General features: G+C 35.9%; 3 protein-coding genes across 3 annotated transcripts; 1 reads left to right on the plus strand and 2 right to left on the minus strand.

Moving 5' to 3' along the window:
- Nucleotides 1-115: 115 nt before the first annotated feature.
- On the minus strand, nucleotides 116-1,739 carry LOC105218061 (vitellogenin-1). Its single transcript, XM_011193409.3, has 3 exons — nucleotides 1,495-1,739; nucleotides 1,027-1,415; nucleotides 116-956 (listed from the first exon to the last, which is right to left on the minus strand). The coding sequence occupies exons 1-3, from the start codon at nucleotides 1,697-1,699 to the stop codon at nucleotides 261-263; spliced, it is 1,290 nt and encodes a 429-aa protein (XP_011191711.1). The 5' UTR covers nucleotides 1,700-1,739; the 3' UTR covers nucleotides 116-260.
- A 7,958-nt stretch (nucleotides 1,740-9,697) lies between these two features.
- On the minus strand, nucleotides 9,698-11,321 carry LOC105218064 (vitellogenin-1). The gene is made up of 3 exons (XM_011193412.3): nucleotides 11,064-11,321; nucleotides 10,608-10,996; nucleotides 9,698-10,532 (listed from the first exon to the last, which is right to left on the minus strand). Exons 1-3 carry the CDS (start codon nucleotides 11,272-11,274, stop codon nucleotides 9,837-9,839), a joined length of 1,296 nt encoding a protein of 431 aa, XP_011191714.1. The 5' UTR covers nucleotides 11,275-11,321; the 3' UTR covers nucleotides 9,698-9,836.
- A 3,834-nt stretch (nucleotides 11,322-15,155) lies between these two features.
- On the plus strand, nucleotides 15,156-16,740 carry LOC105218060 (vitellogenin-2). Its single transcript, XM_011193407.3, has 2 exons — nucleotides 15,156-15,454; nucleotides 15,524-16,740. Exons 1-2 carry the CDS (start codon nucleotides 15,244-15,246, stop codon nucleotides 16,585-16,587), a joined length of 1,275 nt encoding a protein of 424 aa, XP_011191709.1. The 5' UTR covers nucleotides 15,156-15,243; the 3' UTR covers nucleotides 16,588-16,740.
- The last annotated feature ends 2,851 nt before the right edge of the window (nucleotides 16,741-19,591 follow it).

Consider the following 19,591-nt stretch of genomic DNA (forward strand, 5'->3'; position numbering starts at 1 on the left):
TTCCTAAGAATATTTGGAAAATAATAGAAGAAGTATTTACTTAGCGAAATGAAAAAAAAATAATAGAAAACAGTTCTATCGTAGTTGGAACACATAAGAAATTAAAGTTGGCGAATTTTGCTTAAATAAGCAACATTTACATAAATGCTACGTTTATTTTTTATAAAACTCAAAGGGTACAAAAATTAGTATTTAAAAGTTAGTTATCTTCTACTCTTCTAAACGTTTATAATATCCCTAACGCTAAAGTTGTTAGCATATTAATCCTGGTTTTTGTCGTTCTTCCACGACTGATGTTGACCATGATAAGTGTTTTGCTTTTGAGCGGGAGCGCTCTTGCCGAAGGGACTCTTTGGGTTCACTTTGAGCATGTAATCACCTTCTAAATCAAAATCGGTAGCGATACCCATGTAAGCGCGTTTGCCACAACCATCTTTATTTTCATATTGGTCTATTGAGGTGGCGGCGACAGCTGGGAAGTTACGTTCATTGCCTGGACGTACAGATTCGGCGAAGTAACGGGTTGCACGCATGGATGCTTCAATTACATTGGTGGCACCAGGCGCAGCGGATGCTGGACCATTGACGTAGAAGTCGACATCACCAACGCGTTGGAGTGTACCCATTGCACAAGTCGATGTATGAATGGCATCAACGAAGTCGGCATCACCACGAGCCAAGCCAGATAATATACCCTTTTTCTTAGCGAACATCTTGGCAGGGTCCAAAGCTGTGATGCGACGGAGTTGATGACCGGTCAAGCGTTTGTATTGACGACCAGCCGCACCAGCAACCTGCGCACCAATACCTTGTCCAACAATGTGTATGATCTCTTGTGGTACATCAACTTCGTTGGTCAATTGGACGAGAGCTTTTGCAATCATTTTGCCAGTTTGTTCAACATCGATAAGAGCTAATCGTTTCATGTTGGTGAGTGTGGAGCCCAAGTTGATAATCTAAGCAAGTATACAAATCAAATATTTATAGTGCTATTTGAAAGATGCAAACTAATGAAATGATATTTACCATGAGGTTGCCGCTTGTAGGTTTAGGGTTCTTCCAGGATTCATTATAATCTTCCTCACTTGAAGTGGCACCTTGACTGTCCTTGTTGTTGTCGTAGTCAAAGTCCTTGTTGTTGTTGATTGGTTGACGTTGGCCGTTATAACGTTGCATATAAGCTTGGACTAATTTCTTGTTAGCCTTTGCAACAGAAGGACACGACTGTGGCAAACCAGTGATGAAAATGGTGACTTCCTCATTACCAAAATTGGGCTGTTGTTTGCAAGCTTCAACCAGTTCATTGAGATTGGTGCGCTCGGGCTGTGCATTGGGTTTCATCAAGATAACGGGTACATTACTGGCGCTCGGAACAAAAGACGGTTCAAGAGCGTAGTTGATTTGCGACAAGTGATCTAAAGGAAGAAAAAGTTTGTTATTTATAATAATTAATTCTGTTGTTAGATTAAACCGAACAGTTCGTAAAACACTCACACAACTTCCCAATCTTTCGCTCTGCTTCTTCCATTGACATGTTTTCCAACTGTTGCAAAGTGATGTCCTCGACTGAAGGCGTCGATTCCAATTCGGAGACCGACAACCAATCCGTAGGTTTCAAGCTATCCTTGCCGTGCTTGGGTGAAGCATTAGCGGCGGCTAATACTAAAGCTATAAAACAGAAAATCTTCAGTGAATTCATGATCACGTTTGCAAGTCAGTTTGAACTGTGTCCACAACTTAATTGTCGATGATTTATATACGAAAATTCAACCGACTTTCGAAAGTTCAATATATAGAAAGACACCTTATACAATTGTTTGCGAAATGTTTCTGAAAACATATGTATATGAATGTATGTATATAGACTTTATAGATTATAATACATAAATAACTGTTTATAGGTATTCTGAGTATGGTGTTTAATCGCGCCTTCTGTTGCGCTTGCGATTTTCGCTGAATTGGCATATTTGCCGGCCGGTCCAACAACAACGTGAGGTATAAACAACTTTGTTGCCGATTTGTTTGTTGCGGTGTCGTAAGTGATAAGGGCTAAATGCGTCAACCTATGCAGTTTAAGGGTTGCTAAGAGGTAGGCTACGTATGTTTGTATGTATGAACGAGGTGGATATACGAATACATATAAGCATTTATTACATATTCTACAGAATTAATTCCAGAAAAAATTAGGTTTAGAGGTGAGATTTTCTAATTAGAAACACGGAAAATTTCTTTGTTATCAGGTTAGTTGTCAAGTGAGGATATTTTAACTTTATTAAAGTCTACTTAGTTATTTCAATTTACTTACAAAACTTCTTATCCCTTTCTTTCCTTACTTCCAATATGGGTGTTACTAAGAAATAGTAAAATATATAATTATTCAATTAATTAATAGAATCTTTTGTTTTATTTATATATTTAAACAATAAAATACGTGTATACATTACAGCTGTCAGACAATTAACCATATTCAAAATATGGAATGTTTGAAGGACAACGTTGCAGAAAGTCAGTTCCATTTGATGAAAAATGCAGTGGAACTTCTCTAACTCGAATCACCATAATCCACAAAAAACTTCGAGTTATAGAATTTTCATTAAAACATATAAAGTTTCAAAAAGCTGTAAAATAAGATTTATAGACTGTTTTATTTATTTACTTCGCAAAAATTTTGATGGACATACGTTAAAAGATGTTTTCTGTAATTTTGTTTGTTGCATTTTGCTATTGTTTCGCTCTTGGCGTCTATATCCCATGCCTTTGTTGGATGATTTATGCAATCCATAAGTGTAATATTATATTTTTTGTTCTCCTCCGTACGATATAGAGGGACTCTTTTAAAATTCTGCCTCGATAGTAAATTTTTAAATTTTGTATTATGCCCTGACCAAAAAATTTCGATTTATGGAAGGAAATTTGTATGAAATTTGATATCTAAACGCCATTGCCAATTCAAAAGTTCGAGTTATGGCGATCTTCGACTTATAGAAGTTCGAGTTATGGAAGTTCCACTGTATGTATATTATAGTTTCAGAAATTAATTAAAACTATATCAAAATCCTATGAATTGCTTTTCCATCTTCCATGTTCCTCAGATTTGGTACCCAACGACTTTTTTATATCTTCACACTTAAAGAGAATGATCGCTGAAAAGCAATTTAGTGACAATGAAAAGGTAAATGTCGAAACTCCTAATCCTAAGGCTAATCATATTACAAAAATGGTTTGGAAACTAACTTTGGTTGTTATCAATCCTAATGAAAGGGTCGTCACTCAAACTATTCTTATTAGATCAAGTACTTACAATAATATCTTTTTAAAATGCATACGTGAAATCAAGTTAGAGTTGAACTAGGAAAACCGATTTGAAAAAATTTCACAACCTTGCGTTTATCATGCTTTGTTGAAAGTAGCGCTTGTCGGCTTTGCGATTCAACCCATTCGCATTTTCTCTTCCACTTTACAATTGTTGTAGTTATTCCATAACTTATATCCTAATAAGTGCTAAAATATATTTTTAATAGTTTAGTCGAAACGTAAAATATAAGTAGAAAAATCGGTTGCAAGCACTTTAAATTGGTGTGGTATCCTAAATACATATGTCGTGTGTATGCTTGCCTGGTTTGGGTAGTCCGTATATGACAGTCATGCCATTTTATTTCTAATTATCAGTCATTATGTACCATTTTTATTCACATAAGGTTTCTAGTTGCTTGAATACGATTGAAATTGCTATATTCTATACGAGGGCGGCCTAATAAGTACTTGGCCAACGACATCACTATCGTTGTTGATAAGAAAAGATGAGTAGCCATTGTCTCACCCAAAAATGCCAGAACTAATACAGCTATAAAGTAAAATGTAATGCACATAGAATTCCAGAATCCACCAAGGCATAATACAAAATGTTAAATTTTACTATCGAGGCAGAATTTTAAAACAGTCCCTATATATTGTATGGTAGCGAAGAAAACGATATTACACTTAAGGAATGCATAAATCATGTAACAAAGGCATGGGATATAGACGTCGAAAGCCAAATAATATTAAACTGCAATAAACAAAATCACAGAATACATTTTTTAACATAATTACATAAAACATTATGCGAAGTAAATAAATAAAACTGAATAAATCTATATTTTACAGATGACAGTATGTTTCAATGAAAATTCTATACACAAAATCGGTGGATCGGTTCTACATTTATTTATGTACATATATATATATATAAATCAATTGCTGTTTATTAGTCGAGAACTGCTGAACCGATTTTTAGCCTTGAAATGTCCGCGGAAGTACAGGGGAGGTTTAAAATGTAAGCAAATATGGAAAAATCGCTAGAAAGATAATAATAAGAGAATTTTATTTGAGTTAACAATATAAATAAAAAAAAAACAAGTAAGGAAGGGCTAAGTTCGGGTGTAACCGAACATTTTATACTCTCGCAATTTATTTATTTAACTTAATTATTAATACACAATTTGACCCACATATTCGTCATATATATTGTATAAAGTCCATTGAAAGTTGGAAACCATAATATTAGGTTAGAAGCACCGAGGTCCTCATGTTCGATATATGGGGCCTTGAAAACCTATGGTCCGATTTTGGCGATTTTTAGAATGGGGCTGCCACACTATAAACATAGTATTTGCGCAAAGTTCTGCACCGATATCTTCACTAGTGCTTACTTTATACATATATTGTAAAGTAAACGATTCAGATCGTCTTCAAAGTTCTGGTATATAGGAAGTAGGCGTGGTTGTGAAGCGATTTGGCCAATTTTCACTACATATTATTGGGAGTTGGTAAGAAAACTATTACAAACCAAGTTTCATTGAAATCGGTCGAGTAGTTCCTGAGATATGGTTTTTGACCCATAAGTGGGCAACGCCTCGCCCATTTTCCATTTTGTAAAAAAATCTGCCATTTCTTATGTGAAATTTAGTGTTTCTGGCGTTTTTCGTTACTGAGTTAACTCACTTTTAGTAATTTTCAACATAACCATTGTATGGGATGTGGGCGTGGTTATTATCAGATTTCAACTATTTTCATGGGGTGTGGTGGGGTACGTAAGAGAATCGACTGCAGAAAGTTTGGTTTATATAGCTTTATTGGTTTGCGAGTTATATACAAAAAACCTGTTTGGGGGCGGGGTCACGCCCACTTTTCAAAAAGAATTACATGCAAATGTGCCCCTCCCTAATGGGATCCTATGTTCCAAATTTCACTTTCATAACTTTATTTATGGCTTAGTTATGACACTGTATAGGTTTCCACTTTCCACCATTTTGTGGGCGTGGCAGTGGATCGATTTTGCCCATTTTTGAAAGCAACCTCCTCAGGGTGCCAAGGAATGTGTGTTCCAAGTTTCATTAAGATATCTTAATTTTTACTCAAGTTATCGCTTGCACGGACAGAAGGACAGATGGACGGACAGACGGACGGACAGACATCCGGATTTCAAATCCATTTATAAATCCTGATCATTTATATATATATAACCCCATATCTAACTCTTTTATTTCTTGGTGACACAAACAACCGTTATGTGAACAAAACTATAATACTCTGTGCAACAGGTTGCGAGAGTATAAAAAAATATGTAAAAATATTTTGAAGGTTGTCATTGTTTCTTTGTTCAGAAATTTTTTTATGTTACAAACGTTAAATGGTATTATATGAAACAAGACAATAAATATATCTGACATACCGATGTTAATGAATTACACTGGACGATTCAAAGTCAAATTCCGTGAGATTTGTGCTCATATAAATCGATGTATCGTGTTGAATGAAGACCAGAAGTTGGATCTGTCATTATTAAGCTTGGTAATCTTAATGCGCCGAAATTGTGTAAAGGAAACCGAATTATGTGATAGCTGCAAGAAATTTAAAAAGGACTTACATAATGAATACATTATTCCACGAATTTCTTTGAATTCCAACGATTTGCCATTTCAGTTCAAACGTATTTACGTCACAAGGACAGTCGCAAGGACAGGAAGTGTGTGGCATAAATCTGGAAATGCCATGGTTTTCACACGCTATACGTATTAGGTATGTATAATAATTTTTATGCTCTCGCAACAAAAGTTGCTAAGAGATTATTATAGTTTTTTTCACATAACGGTTGTTTGTAAGTCATAAAACTAAACGAGTTAGATATAGGGTTATATATATCAAAATGATCAGGGTGACGAGACGAGAAAAATCCGAATGTCTGCCTGTCCGTCCGTCCTTCCGTCCGTGCAACGGATAACTTGAGTAAAAATTGAGATATCTTGATGAAACTTGGAATACACTTTCCTTGGGACCGTGAGAGGGTTGCTTTCGAAAATGGGAAAATCGGACCACTGCCACGCCCACAAAATGGCGAAAACCGAAAACACAAAAAGTGTCATAACTAAGCCATAAATAAAGTTATAAAAGTAAAATTTGGAACAAAGGATCGCAGTAGGAAGTGACATAGTTGGATGTAATTTTTTTGGGAAAGTGGGCGTGGCCCCGCCCCCAAATCGGTCATTTGTATCTATCTCGCAAACCAATAAAGCTATATAAACCAAACTTTCTGCAGTCAGTTCTCTTACGTACCCCACCACACACCATGAAATTAGTTGAAATCGGATAATAACTACGCCCACCTCCCATACAAAGGTTAGGTTGAAAATTACTAAAAGTGAGTTAACTCAGTAACGAAAAACTCCAGAAACACTAAATTTCACATAAGAAATGGCAGATGGAAGCTGCACTCAGATTTTTTTACTAAATGGAAAATGGGCGAGGCGTCGCCCACTTATGGGTCAAAAACCATATCTCAGGAACTACTCGACCGATTTCAATGAAACTTGGTTTGTAATAGTTTCCTTACATCCCAATGATATGTTGTGAAAATAGGCCAAATCGCTTCACAACCACGCCTACTTCCTATATATAAAGTAAGCACTAGTGAAGATATCGGTGCAGAACTTTGCACAAATACTATGTTTATAGTGTGGCAGCCCCATTCTAAAAATCGCCGAAATCGAACCATAGGTTTTTAAGGCCCCATATATCGAACACGAGGACCTCGGTGCTCCTAACCTAATATTATGGTTTCCAACTTTCAATGGACTTTATACAATATATATGACGAATATGGGGGTTATTGTATATTATATAATATAAATAAATTGCGATAGTATAAAATGTTCGGTTACACCCGAACTTAGCCCTTCCTTACTTGTTTTTATTTTAGTATAAGTTCATGAAACGTTATTCGCTTCTCCTAGTCGTCGGGGTTTACGAGATTCTGCAACCTCGCTGAATTTTTCATTGCTGCTTCGTGAATAACTTTCCGAACCATTTTTAAATGAAGATCACGGTGTAGATCTGAATTACCTATATACCATTTACAAATTTTCGTAGAACTTTATTTTGGAACCTTTGAAGCACTTGAATACCATATGTCCAAATGGCTTTCAGCGTTTGATTGATGATAAGATATTTAGCAGAGGTTGAGGACGGGATTACCACATTACCAATTTCAAAGGGATATATCTAGCACTATTGTTAATGTAGTTTACATGTATTGACTTCGTTTTGTTTAGAGTAATGCACCATATCTGTGTCCATTTCACTATTTAGTTAATTGGAGATTGTATGGGCGAAATTGGTTTACAACCGCACCTACTTCATATTTAACACAAATGTTATTATACATCTGATTGTTTTTTTTTTGGAAAATATATATCAAGGGCCATTGAAGATATCGCAAAAAATCTTTGCATAAAAATTCTAAAATACAAATCCGAAAAGTTGTAGTGCAACTTTTTATGGCTGTAAATAAAACAAAACAAGTGAAAGATCTCAGCCTTTCACCAGAAATATTTGTAAGTAAGTTATTATTAATGAAATTCAGAGGGCGTATTTTCCAAATAATGTTGTTTCTCTTTGCCAAAAAAAAACTTTCCCTAGTTCCCATATGCCTAATATATAGAGATTTCGGGTGGACTTTATACGGTACTGAATAATCAATATGTAAGATATAGCTAATTAAATATAATATAATATAATATTAAATATACTGTCAGTCGTGCTGAAAATAGGTGAAATCGATTCCGGAAATACCCTAGCCGTCATGTACTAAGAAGAATGCGTCTAGCGTACTTTATTGCCTAATATATGGCCAAATTGTGTTATCTTCAGAGGCGAACGCAGGGGGGGGGGTTTTGGGGTGTTAAAACCCCCCCAAAGTAATTGAATTTTTAAATAATAGAATTTAATTCTACCTAGTCATTTGAAAAATTTTAATTTGTTGTTTTCAAAGCAATATTTCTGCCTACGATGTATGAATATGTAAAATAAATGAATACATTAGTCACTAACAGCATTGCCGTTTTGATACAATTGTATCTTTCTTGATACTTTTTTTCTAAATTTTGTGATTTGATACTTTTTTGTTCACAAACGGCCTATTTTGATACTTTTCTGCTGATAGAATTTAATTTTTTGAAATTATGAAAATGTTAAACTAAAAACAAACCTATTGTATCTGGATAGTATTAAAAAGTTGTGGGAATGTAGGCCAATTAAAAAACCCAGAAAAATATAAACTGGACAGAGACATTTTTTTAATTTGCTTCAAAGTAATGAGTTTGCCTTAAAACTCTGTGGCTGCTGAACTGGATTTTTTTAGATTTAAGGGGAATTGTGAGTCGAAAATGGACTTAAAACATCGAGAGCTGCTTTCCAAAATTGAAAACATTTTGCCAAATAAATGCATAAATCTTGACGTTATTGAGATGCAGGAGACTGTTCGTGTTTTAGAAAAGCAATGGTCCGCTGATGTAGAAGATCCCGATGATTTCGTTGCTGAATTTAGAATGTGGAAAAGGTTAAAAATCTTTTCTTCAGATTATATTTTCTAACTAAAATTTTGAATATATTTTCAGGAACTGGTTAAATCAAACAAAGAGATCCAAAACTTTTTTAGACGCATTGAATTGTTGCGATGCAAAAATTTTCAAAACAGTGCATCGTTTTTTTAAGATTGGAGCAACAATCCCTATATCTGTCGCTTCAAGTGAACGCTCGTTTTCCTCACTTCGCAGGCTTAAAACATATTTAAGAAATAAAACTGGAGAAGCACGCCTGAACGGAATGGCTCTCTTGAATATCCATAGAGATATAGACGTGACGGAGGAAGAGATTTTAAATGTTACGACCCAAAATAAAATAAGATTAGACTTCAATTTGTGAATAAAATAATGAAACATTGTCTTTTTACCTAAACAACAACCCCCCCCCCCCCCAAATTTTTTTCCTGCGTTCGCCACTGGTTATCTTCATACAATTTCGTGGAGACAAGCTCTTGAGTATTTTTTCTAGCCTCAATATATCTAATATAGTAGAATAGTGAATGTAGTAATGAAACTAAGTACCAGTTATGAGTGCACTCCCTTCCCGATTTCGTAAGTTTTTATACATTGCGACTTGTACTCATCAATTCAATGTCGTTATAACAATAGATATTGGACATAACTGTAGCAATAACAGACAAATTTCAACATATCGTGATGTGGTTAGCCGGAATTATGCAGCAATTGGGGTCAGACTATTCAAAGTGTTTACATTGCTAAGTGTCAAAAAGACGGCAATAACTGACACTGACTGTAGTAATAGATAAATACTAAATTTATAAAAATTTGTCGAAATTTGCTTCAATTAGCATCTTTTTATATAAAAATGCTTCTTTTATTTTCTATGAAAATTCAAAAAGGTACAAAAATCAGTAATTAAAAAGTTAGTTATCCATCTTTTTCGATAATCTCCCAGATGTTATAGTTGTTAGCATATCAATCCTGGTTTTTGTCGTTCTTCCACGACTGATGTTGACCATGATAAGTGTTTTGCTTTTGGGCGGGAGCGCTCTTGCCGAATGGGCTCTTTGGATTCACTTTGAGCATATAATCACCCTCCAAATCAAAATTGGTAGCGATACCCATGTAAGCGCGTTTGCCAGAGCCCTCTTTATTTTCATATTGGTTCATTGAGTTGGCGGCTACCGCGGGGAAGTTACGTTCATTGCCTGGACGCACTGATTCGGCGAAGTAACGGGTTGCGCGCATGGATGCTTCAATTACATTGGTAGCACCAGGGGCAGCGGATGCTGGACCGTTGACGTAGAAGTCGACATCACCAACGCGATGGCGTGTACCCATTCCACAAGTCGATGTATGGATGGCATCAACGAAGTCGGCATCACCACGGGCCAATCCAGATAACATACCCTTTTCCTTAGCGAACATCTTAGCAGGGTCCAAAGCTGTGATGCGACGGATTTGATGTCCGGTCAAGCGTTTGTATTGACGTCCAGCAGCACCAGCAACCTGCGCACCAATACCTTGTCCAACAATGTGTATGATCTCTTGTGGTACATCTACTTCGTTGGTCAATTGGACGAGAGCTTTTGCAATCATTTTGCCAGTTTGTTCAACATCGATAAGCGCTAAACGCTTCATGTTGGTGAGTGTGGAGCCCAAGTTAACGATCTAAGCGAGTAAAAATAATAATTTAATTGAGACTTTAAACAAAATCGTATATTACATCTATTGTGTGAAACTTACCACGAGGTTGCCGCTTGTGGGTTTAGGATTCTTCCAGGATTCACTGTAGTCTTCTTCACTTGATGTGGCACCTTGATTGTCCTTATTGCTGCCATAATCATAGTCCTTGTTGTTGCTTATTGGCTGACGCTGACCGTTATAGCGTTGCATATAAGCCTGGACTAATTTCTTGTTAGCTTTTGCTACTGAAGGACACGACTGTGGCAAACCAGTGATGAAAATGGTGACTTCCTCATTACCAAAGTTGGGCTGTTGTTTGCAAGCTTCAACCAGTTCATTGAGATTGGTGCGTTCGGGCTGTCCATTGGGTTTCATCAAGATAACGGGTACATTACTAGGACTCGGAACAAACGACGGTTCTAGAGCATGATTAATTTGTGACAAGTGATCTAAAAAAAGAAAAAATTAGGTTATGTAGTAAATTACGACTAACCTAAATGTTCGTAAGACACTCACACATCTTCTCAATTTTTCGCTCGGCCTCTTCCACTGACATGTTCTCCAACTGTTGCAAAGTGATATCCTCAACTGAAGGCATCGATTCCAATTCGGAAACTGATAACCAATCGGTGGGCTTTAAGCTATCCTTGTTCTTGCCATGCTTAGATGAAGCATTAGCGGCAGCTAATACCAAAGCTATAAAACAAAAAATCTTCAGCGGATTCATGATCACGTTTGCAAGTCAGTTTGAACTGTGTCCCCAACTCATTTGTCGATGATTTATATACGAAAATTCAATCGCCCCTCGAAAGCCCTAATATAGAAGCTTTGGAAAGACACCTTATACAATTGTTTGCAAAAAGTTTCTGAGGGCATATACTTATGTATGTATGTATGCAGGTATATTTTTATACTCTCGCAACATAAGTTGCTAAGAGAGTATTATAGTTTTGTTCATATAACGTTTGTTTGTAAGTCCTAAAACTAAAGGTTATATATACCAAATAAGGTCAGGGTGACGAGTAAAGTTCAAATCCGGATGTCTGTCTGTCCGTCCGTGCAAGCTGTAACTTGAGTAAAAATTTAGAAATTTTGAAGAAACTTGGTACACGTGTTTCTTGGCACCATAAGAAGGTTAAGTTCGAAGAATCGGACCACTGCCACGACCATAAAATAGCGATAACCGAAAACAGATAAGGAGTCATATCTAATCCATAAACAAGCAATGAAAGTAAAATTTGGTTTGAAGGATCGCACTATGAAGGGGCATATTTGGATGTAATTTTTTTGGGGAAGTGGGCGTGGTCCCGCCCTACTATGTTTTTTGAAGAGCTGGACTAAAATGGTACACAAAATTTTAAATGGGTGTTGTTTCGCCCACTTATGGGTCAAAAACCATATCTCCGAAACTACTCGACCAATTTCAATGAAATTCAATTCGGTTCATAATATACATATTATTGGCTTCCCAATGATGATTTATGAAAATAGTCCAAATCGGTTCACACATGTGACTCAAATTGTGTGTTATATTAATAAAATTAATTAAATAAATTGCGATTGTATAAAATGTTCGGTTACACCCGAACTTAGCCCTTCCTTACTTGTTTAGATTAAATATAATCCATAAAAAACAGTTTGTATGTACTCGGAGTACTGGCTATAGAAGGGCGTTGACCGCACCTTGAACGAGGAAAAGTTGCGCGTGCGATTTTCGCTGAATTGCAGTATTTGCCGGCCGGTATAACAACAACATTAATGCATAAACAACTTTGTTGCCGATTTGTGTGATGCAGTGTCGTAAGTGATAAGGGCTAAACGCGTCAACTTGTGCAGTTTGAGGGTTTCTTAGAGATAGGCTATGTATGCTTGTAAGTAAGAGGTCTATTTTATGAATTTGTTTATAATTTATGTGTTTTATTTAATGGGATGTTCTGGAGAATTTATTACAACAAATTGCTAAATGTTTCAGAAAGATATCAAGCTAAAAATTAACGAACATAACTTTAAGAGTTTTACTATGCCCTTTATTCAATAAAAGTTTAAGCTCAATCTTAACAAATTTGTCATTCGCATAAGAAGTTGTAAAATGAAAAATTTTCGAATTATTCCTAAGCAAAAACTCAAGTTTCAAGAAAGATTTTTAACCAATGCATGTAATATGTATATGTATTTATCAAATCGGCAATACAGGTTATCTTTAACAATGTTACATTTTGTTTTTCCTTAATTTAAGGATTTTTTTTTAAATAAATTTACATGCTAAGTTTTGATCTTTAAATGGCACCAACTTGTTTTCAGCATAATTTTGTTTTGACAAATTTACAAAAAATAATGGTATAATATGAAACTTTTCACATCTGCGTAAAACCATGAATAATATAAATGGACTTAGATATATACAGTATCGTGCCGTTATATGCTTTGTATTGCATTGGACAAAAAATACACTAGATCATGATGTTGTGTACGAAATGAGGGAAAGGATTTTAAAAGTATGACAGCTCGCTGCGGTTATGATTGGCAGCTTGATTCAATCTTTCTATGTCTTTCTTGTACATATGTATGTTCAATACTTACTATTTATTATTAAAAAAGTACTTCTATCCTTTAAAAAACTATGCTCATTAAATTAGATTTCATAACTAAATTAATAAATGTTTTAATAATTTCGCATTGAAAACTAGTTTAGACTTGTTAATACCTAGTTTATGGTTATTAGTATTATTTATATTTATTTTTAGAAAATTATATTTATTGGTAAATTAAAAAGAGCTTTATCGCGTATTGAATAATCACAAAGCATAAAATGATCATAATGGTGATGGTGGATGGATCAAAAAGTTTGTGCTCGGTAGCACTAACATGTATAAATAGGATTCCATGCACCTAGTGCATCCAATCCGTCCGCCAGTGGCCACCAAAGGTGCATCATTGGGTCACCATCGACATATGGTACTCATACGTTTTTCGCGCTCCTGGTGACGCTAGGTTCGCTACCAATGGCCCAAATGGTAGCCAATGGAATTATAGGGGAATTGCAAAAATGTCAGCTATACCCAAACTTTTTTTTTGAAGACATTATCACTCACCAAATAATTCGCCTTTATGAAATCCTAGTTATCACATTCATTCTGATAAGCAAGAGTCCATTCGACAACTTTACTTTAGGTAACTTACATTGAGATGCTAGATTGAATCATCCTCCATATACTAATCGTTAAAAGTGTACATATATTTCGTTTATCTAGGCAGTTTAGATCATTAACTTAAAATCTTCTAGAACAAATTTTAAGTTAAACTCAAGATCTATTCTATCTTCTCTTAATAAGTAACATTCTAAAAATAAAATTTCTTTTATGTATTTTTTTAAATCTTAGCTATTTAATTTTTTGTTTCTGTAGCTCAGCAGTTTGAGATCTCGACGCTTAAATGACTCGGCAAATTTCGGTCGTTTGCGGAATGGTAAAGCCGTCTGTCTTTCTAGATATGTACATACATATGTATGTATATTGAATATTATAAATATGTTTCATTATACTAGAATATTTGGTTGGTATGATTTGTTCTTCGATTTGTCATCGAAGACAGTTTTACTCAAAATTGTTCAGATAACCGTTATAATAACGAAGATAACAATAGAAATATACAAATATACATTACATGATATGTAACGAAATATCGAACTATTCTTGAACGCATATTTTAAAAACGCATAACTTTTTTGTTTGAAACTTTATACAAAAAGGTTTTGACATTTTGTCAAAGTTTCCTTTTTCCGCTCATTATTTCCAATGAATACCAATAAAGTATGTCAACTTATATTACTCAAAATGAGTACGATTTGTTCTTTAACCAATTAGAGTTGCTCATATTTGGATATTGTACTTTTCTTTTTTTTTATTTACAATATTATTGTTCAATGAATGCGCAACAACAAAACACTTAGTCTGCATGCTTTTAGTAAACAAAAGTGTTATATTTAAGCTTTATTTATAAAATATAACGGAAAGGCGGGCTCATATAGCCAATTATGCAATGGTTGTTTTGAAAATATTCAACAAAAAATAAAAATAATTTCCCATGTGTTGTCGTTTCGTGTTTTCAATTATTTTTGGAAATATGAGACTGCTGAAATTCGGGTAGCTCCTAAGTGGCGACAACTATAAAAAATAAAATAAAATAAATAAAAAAGTTAACAAAATACCAAAAAAAAAAATTAAAAAAAAAATAATTAAAAAAATAAATCAAACAAGAAATTTTACTACAATAGCAATAACTTAAAATCAGCTAGTTCAAATCGTTTATTGCAATCGGTCGGCTATTGTGTCTGGCAATGAGCTTATCAAACTTGCAGATAAGCGAAACTTATTGCACGCGCACCAGTAGTTGGCGTTTGCACTTGCATTAAACCCTCAGTGATTCCTAAAATGATTGACGACATACGGATGTGCAAATATAAGTATTTCTATTTCCCTGCAACAGCAGTTTTCGAAGCGAGTTCAATGCACTCGTCTACTCAATTAACGTTTCCTCAGCATTCTGTACGCTTCAAGTCGTAGATGTGTTGCATGCATTCAAATGCCGTTATGGTATAAAAGCTACACTTTCCTTTTCGTCAACATTACAGTTCAATTCGACTGCTTCCCGGTATACGACATAAACGGTAACGTAGACGCAACCAACGTAAAGCGCCATGAATCCTTTAAGCATTTTTTGTCTGGTGGCCGTTTTGGCTGCAGCAACAACGGTGTGCGGCAGAAGCAACTCAATACGTGATAGCTTGAAGCCCACTGAGTGGATTTCTCCACGTGAATTGGAGAATGCACCTTCAGTGGATGAGATCACTTTCGAAAAGTTGCAGGAAATGCCCGCTGAGGAAGCCGCTGATTTGGTGAACAAGATTTGTAAGTATTGCTGATGCAAGTATTCTCACATAGCAGGATTCAAGCGAATGTACTGAATTTTACTTGTAGATCACTTGTCGCAGTTGAGCCGGAAAATTGAGCCCAGTTATGCACCTAGTCCCAGCGATATTCCTGCCTACACCTACACACCCACTGGTCAGCGCGTCAACTTCAAATTGAATCAGTTGGTATCCACCGCCCAGCAACAGCCCCATTTCGGCAAGCAAGAAGTCACCATTTTCATCACTGGTCTCCCACAACAGAAACTGCGTGATGCTGCACGCGCCAACCAGAAGCTCGTACAAGCTTATTTGCAGGCTTACAATGGACAAGTGCAAGTACAAGGTGGTCAGAATGATGATTCTGAGCAGGATACTTCATCAAGCGAGGAAGCCTCTAGCCGTTCAAGCAGTCAACCTAAACCTAGCGGTAATTTAGTGGTCATTGATTTGGGTGCCGTCATACGCAACTTCGAAGAACTCGCTTTGCTCGATATCAACCGCGTCGGTGCTGCTATCGGTAACAGTTTGGTGCAACTTACCTCGCAAACGGATGTACCACAGGAAGTGATCTATATTGTTGCACAAGGTATTGGCGCTCATGTTGCCGGTGCTGCTGCTCGTCAATTCACACGTCAAACCGGCAACACTTTGCGCCGCATCACAGCTATGGATCCCTCGAAAATTTTCGCCCGCAAACCCAACACTTTGGTCGGCTTGGCTCGCGGTAATGCTGATTTCGTTGATGCCATCCACACTTCGGCTTATGGCTTGGGTACCGCTATGCGTGTCGGTGATGTTGACTTCTATCCCAATGGCCCATCTGTTGCCATGCCCGGTACTGATGACATTATCGAAGCTTGCTTACGTGCTACCCGCTACTTCGCCGAGACAGTACGTCCAGGCAATGATCGCAACTTCCCAGCTGTCGCAGCCGAGTCTCTACAACAGTATAAAAACAACAATGGCAATGGCAGACGCGCTTACATGGGTATTGCCGCTGACTACGATTTGGAGGGTGACTACATTCTGCAAGTGAATCCAAAAAGCCCCTTCGGTAAAAGTGCACCAGCCAAGAAACAGAACTCCTATCATGGAATACATCAGGCATCCGGTCGCAATTCGAACAACTAAACTACGGTTAAAGGCGGAAAAGAAAATGGCTAAGCTTTAAATAGATTTTGTATTTTATTTTCATTGCATTAGAACTTTTTTATACTATACCCTTAAATTCCGACATAAAGCTGTAAAACTGATTTGTAAATAAACGCAATTGGTATTAAAGAATATGTTCATTTAATTTGCTTAAAGAATACAAGATAACCATATATGTAGATAAATTTGTTCCAGGTAGGATAAGAAAACGATTTCTAAACGGGTAAAGGAGAAATACATATATGCAAACTTTGAGTCGCAATAATGTTGATTGGTATTTGGAGAAATTTGTTTCCCATAAAGTCATTGCTGTGGATGTGAACAATCGAAGAATAAGTAAGATTGACGACTACAATTTTCTTAACGTGTGTCTAGATTTCCGGCATATCATACATATTTATAACGGGTGATTTTTTTGAGGTTAGGATTTTCATGCATTAGTATTTGACAGATCACGTGGGATTTCAGACATGGTGTCAAAGAGAAAGATGCTCAGTATGCTTTGACATTTCATCATGAATAGACTTACTAACGAGCAACGCTTGCAAATCATTGAATTTTATTACCAAAATCAGTGTTCGGTTCGAAATGTTTTTATCGACAAATTTTGTTCAGCGATGAGGCTCATTTCTGGTTGAATGGCTACGTAAATAAGCAAAATTGCCGCATTTGGGGTGAAGAGCAACCAGAAGCCGTTCAAGAACTGCCCATGCATCCCGAAAAATGCACTGTTTGGTGTGGTTTGTACGCTGGTGGAATCATTGGACCGTATTTTTTCAAAGATGCTGTTGGACGCAACGTTACGGTGAATGGCGATCGCTATCGTTCGATGCTAACAAACTTTTTGTTGCCAAAAATGGAAGAACTGAACTTGGTTGACATGTGGTTTCAACAAGATGGCGCTACATGCCACACAGCTCGCGATTCTATGGCCATTTTGAGGGAAAACTTCGTAGAACAATTCATCTCAAGAAATGGACCCGTAAGTTGGCCACCAAGATCATGCGATTTAACGCCTTTAGACTATTTTTTGTGGGGCTACGTCAAGTCTAAAGTCTACAGAAATAAGCCAGCAACTATTCCAGCTTTGGAAGACAACATTTCCGAAGAAATTCGGGCTATTCCGGCCGAAATGCTCGAAAAAGTTGCCCAAAATTGGACTTTCCGAATGGACCACCTAAGACGCAGCCGCGGTCAACATTTAAATGAAATTATCTTCAAAAAGTAAATGTCATGAACCAATCTAACGTTTCAAATAAAGAACCGATGAGATTTTGCAAATTTTATGCGTTTTTTTTTTTAAAAAGTTATCAAGCTCTTAAAAAATCACCCTTTATATTATATATATGTATTATATATATTTGGGCTCCCTTAGTCACAAAACATTAAATGCTTTTGTAAATTTTGAAATGATTGGTAGACATATTTGAGAGTTATTCTAAATTATCGATAGTAGTTGTACTCATAAGAAATCTAGAAACTATCATTATAATCGTTAGAGCTATTGATACTATCACAAATGAACTTAGGTATCTCTACAAGACTTAGGAAAACCGTACCACTCATAGATGATAAAACTCCGAAGTAAGAGGTTATAGAAATCGTTGAAAATCTTAAAAAAATCACATGTCCCTAGAAATGATAATTATTTGAATTGGCATTAAATAATTATTTTTTTTTTTAATTTGGCAACGTTTCAAATCATTATAAAAAATAATAATTCTGATTTTAAAAATTTGCCATTTGCTCTAAGTAACAGCTTTATAGCCTTTTTGAACAGGAGTTAATTGATAAATTAACCGGTCGTTGTTCGATTAAAGCGCTGATTTAGATCGATTTGCCATACAAAAGAAATATCGTGTTTTACTACCTAATGCAACTGTGCGGGTTGTTGTCTACGCTGTAAATTTGGTTTATTGTTAAAATAGCAATTAGTTGATGAAACTTATCAACTTCTTATGAACAGCAGAAACTAAAATATATAACAATTGATCGTTAAACGAGTAGCCGGCTATGCGAAAAGCAAAAACTGGTTTCTCAATTATAATATTAATGTATTAAATAAAAAAATGCAAAAAGGCTATTCAACTGTCTTGCTTCAAAGATATTAAATTATCTTCACAATGGTTGGTTACGATCTAAAGATCCGATGCGAAAATGTTAGCATTTGCCGTTACACAAATGTATTATTTTTATACTCCCGCAACAAAAGTTGATAAAGAGAGTATTATATCACCTAACGGTTGTTTGTAAGTCATAAAACTAAACGAGTTAGATATAGGATTATATATATCAAAATGATCAGGGTGACGAGACGAGTCCAAATCCGAATTTCTGTCTGTCCGTCCGTCCCTCCGTCCGTCCGTCTGTCCGTCTGTCCGTGCAACGGATAACTTGAGTAAAAATTTAGATATCTTAACGAAACTTGGAACACGTATTCCTTGGCACCCTGAGGAGGTTGCTTTCGAAAAGATCGGACCATTGCCACGCCCACAAAATGGCGAAAACCAAAAACTTATAAAGTGTCATAACTAAGCCATAAATAAAGTTATGAAAATAAAATTTAGAGCATAGGATCGTATTAGGGAGGGGCACATTTGGATGTAATTTTTTTGGAAAAGTGGGCGTGACCCCGCCCTCAAATATGTTTTTTGTATATAACTCGCAAACCAATAAAGCTATATAAACCAAACTTTCTGCAGTCGTATTTTTCAGCCATTTCCTTATACAGTCCAAAAATTAAAGAAATCGGATAATAACCACGCTCACCTTCCATACAAAGGTTAGGTTGAAAATGACTAAAAGTGGGTTAACTCATTAACGAAAAACGTCAGAAACACTAAATTTTACATAAGAAATAGCAGAAGGAAGCTGCACTAAGATTTTTTTACAAAATGAAAAATGGGCGTGGCATCTCCCACTTATGGGTCAAAAACCATATCTCAGGAACTAATCGACCGATTTCAATAAAATTCGGCATATA

The sequence above is a fragment of the Zeugodacus cucurbitae genome, chromosome 5, assembly GCF_028554725.1.
Source record: "Zeugodacus cucurbitae isolate PBARC_wt_2022May chromosome 5, idZeuCucr1.2, whole genome shotgun sequence".
NCBI classification, from domain to species: domain Eukaryota; kingdom Metazoa; phylum Arthropoda; class Insecta; order Diptera; family Tephritidae; genus Zeugodacus; species Zeugodacus cucurbitae.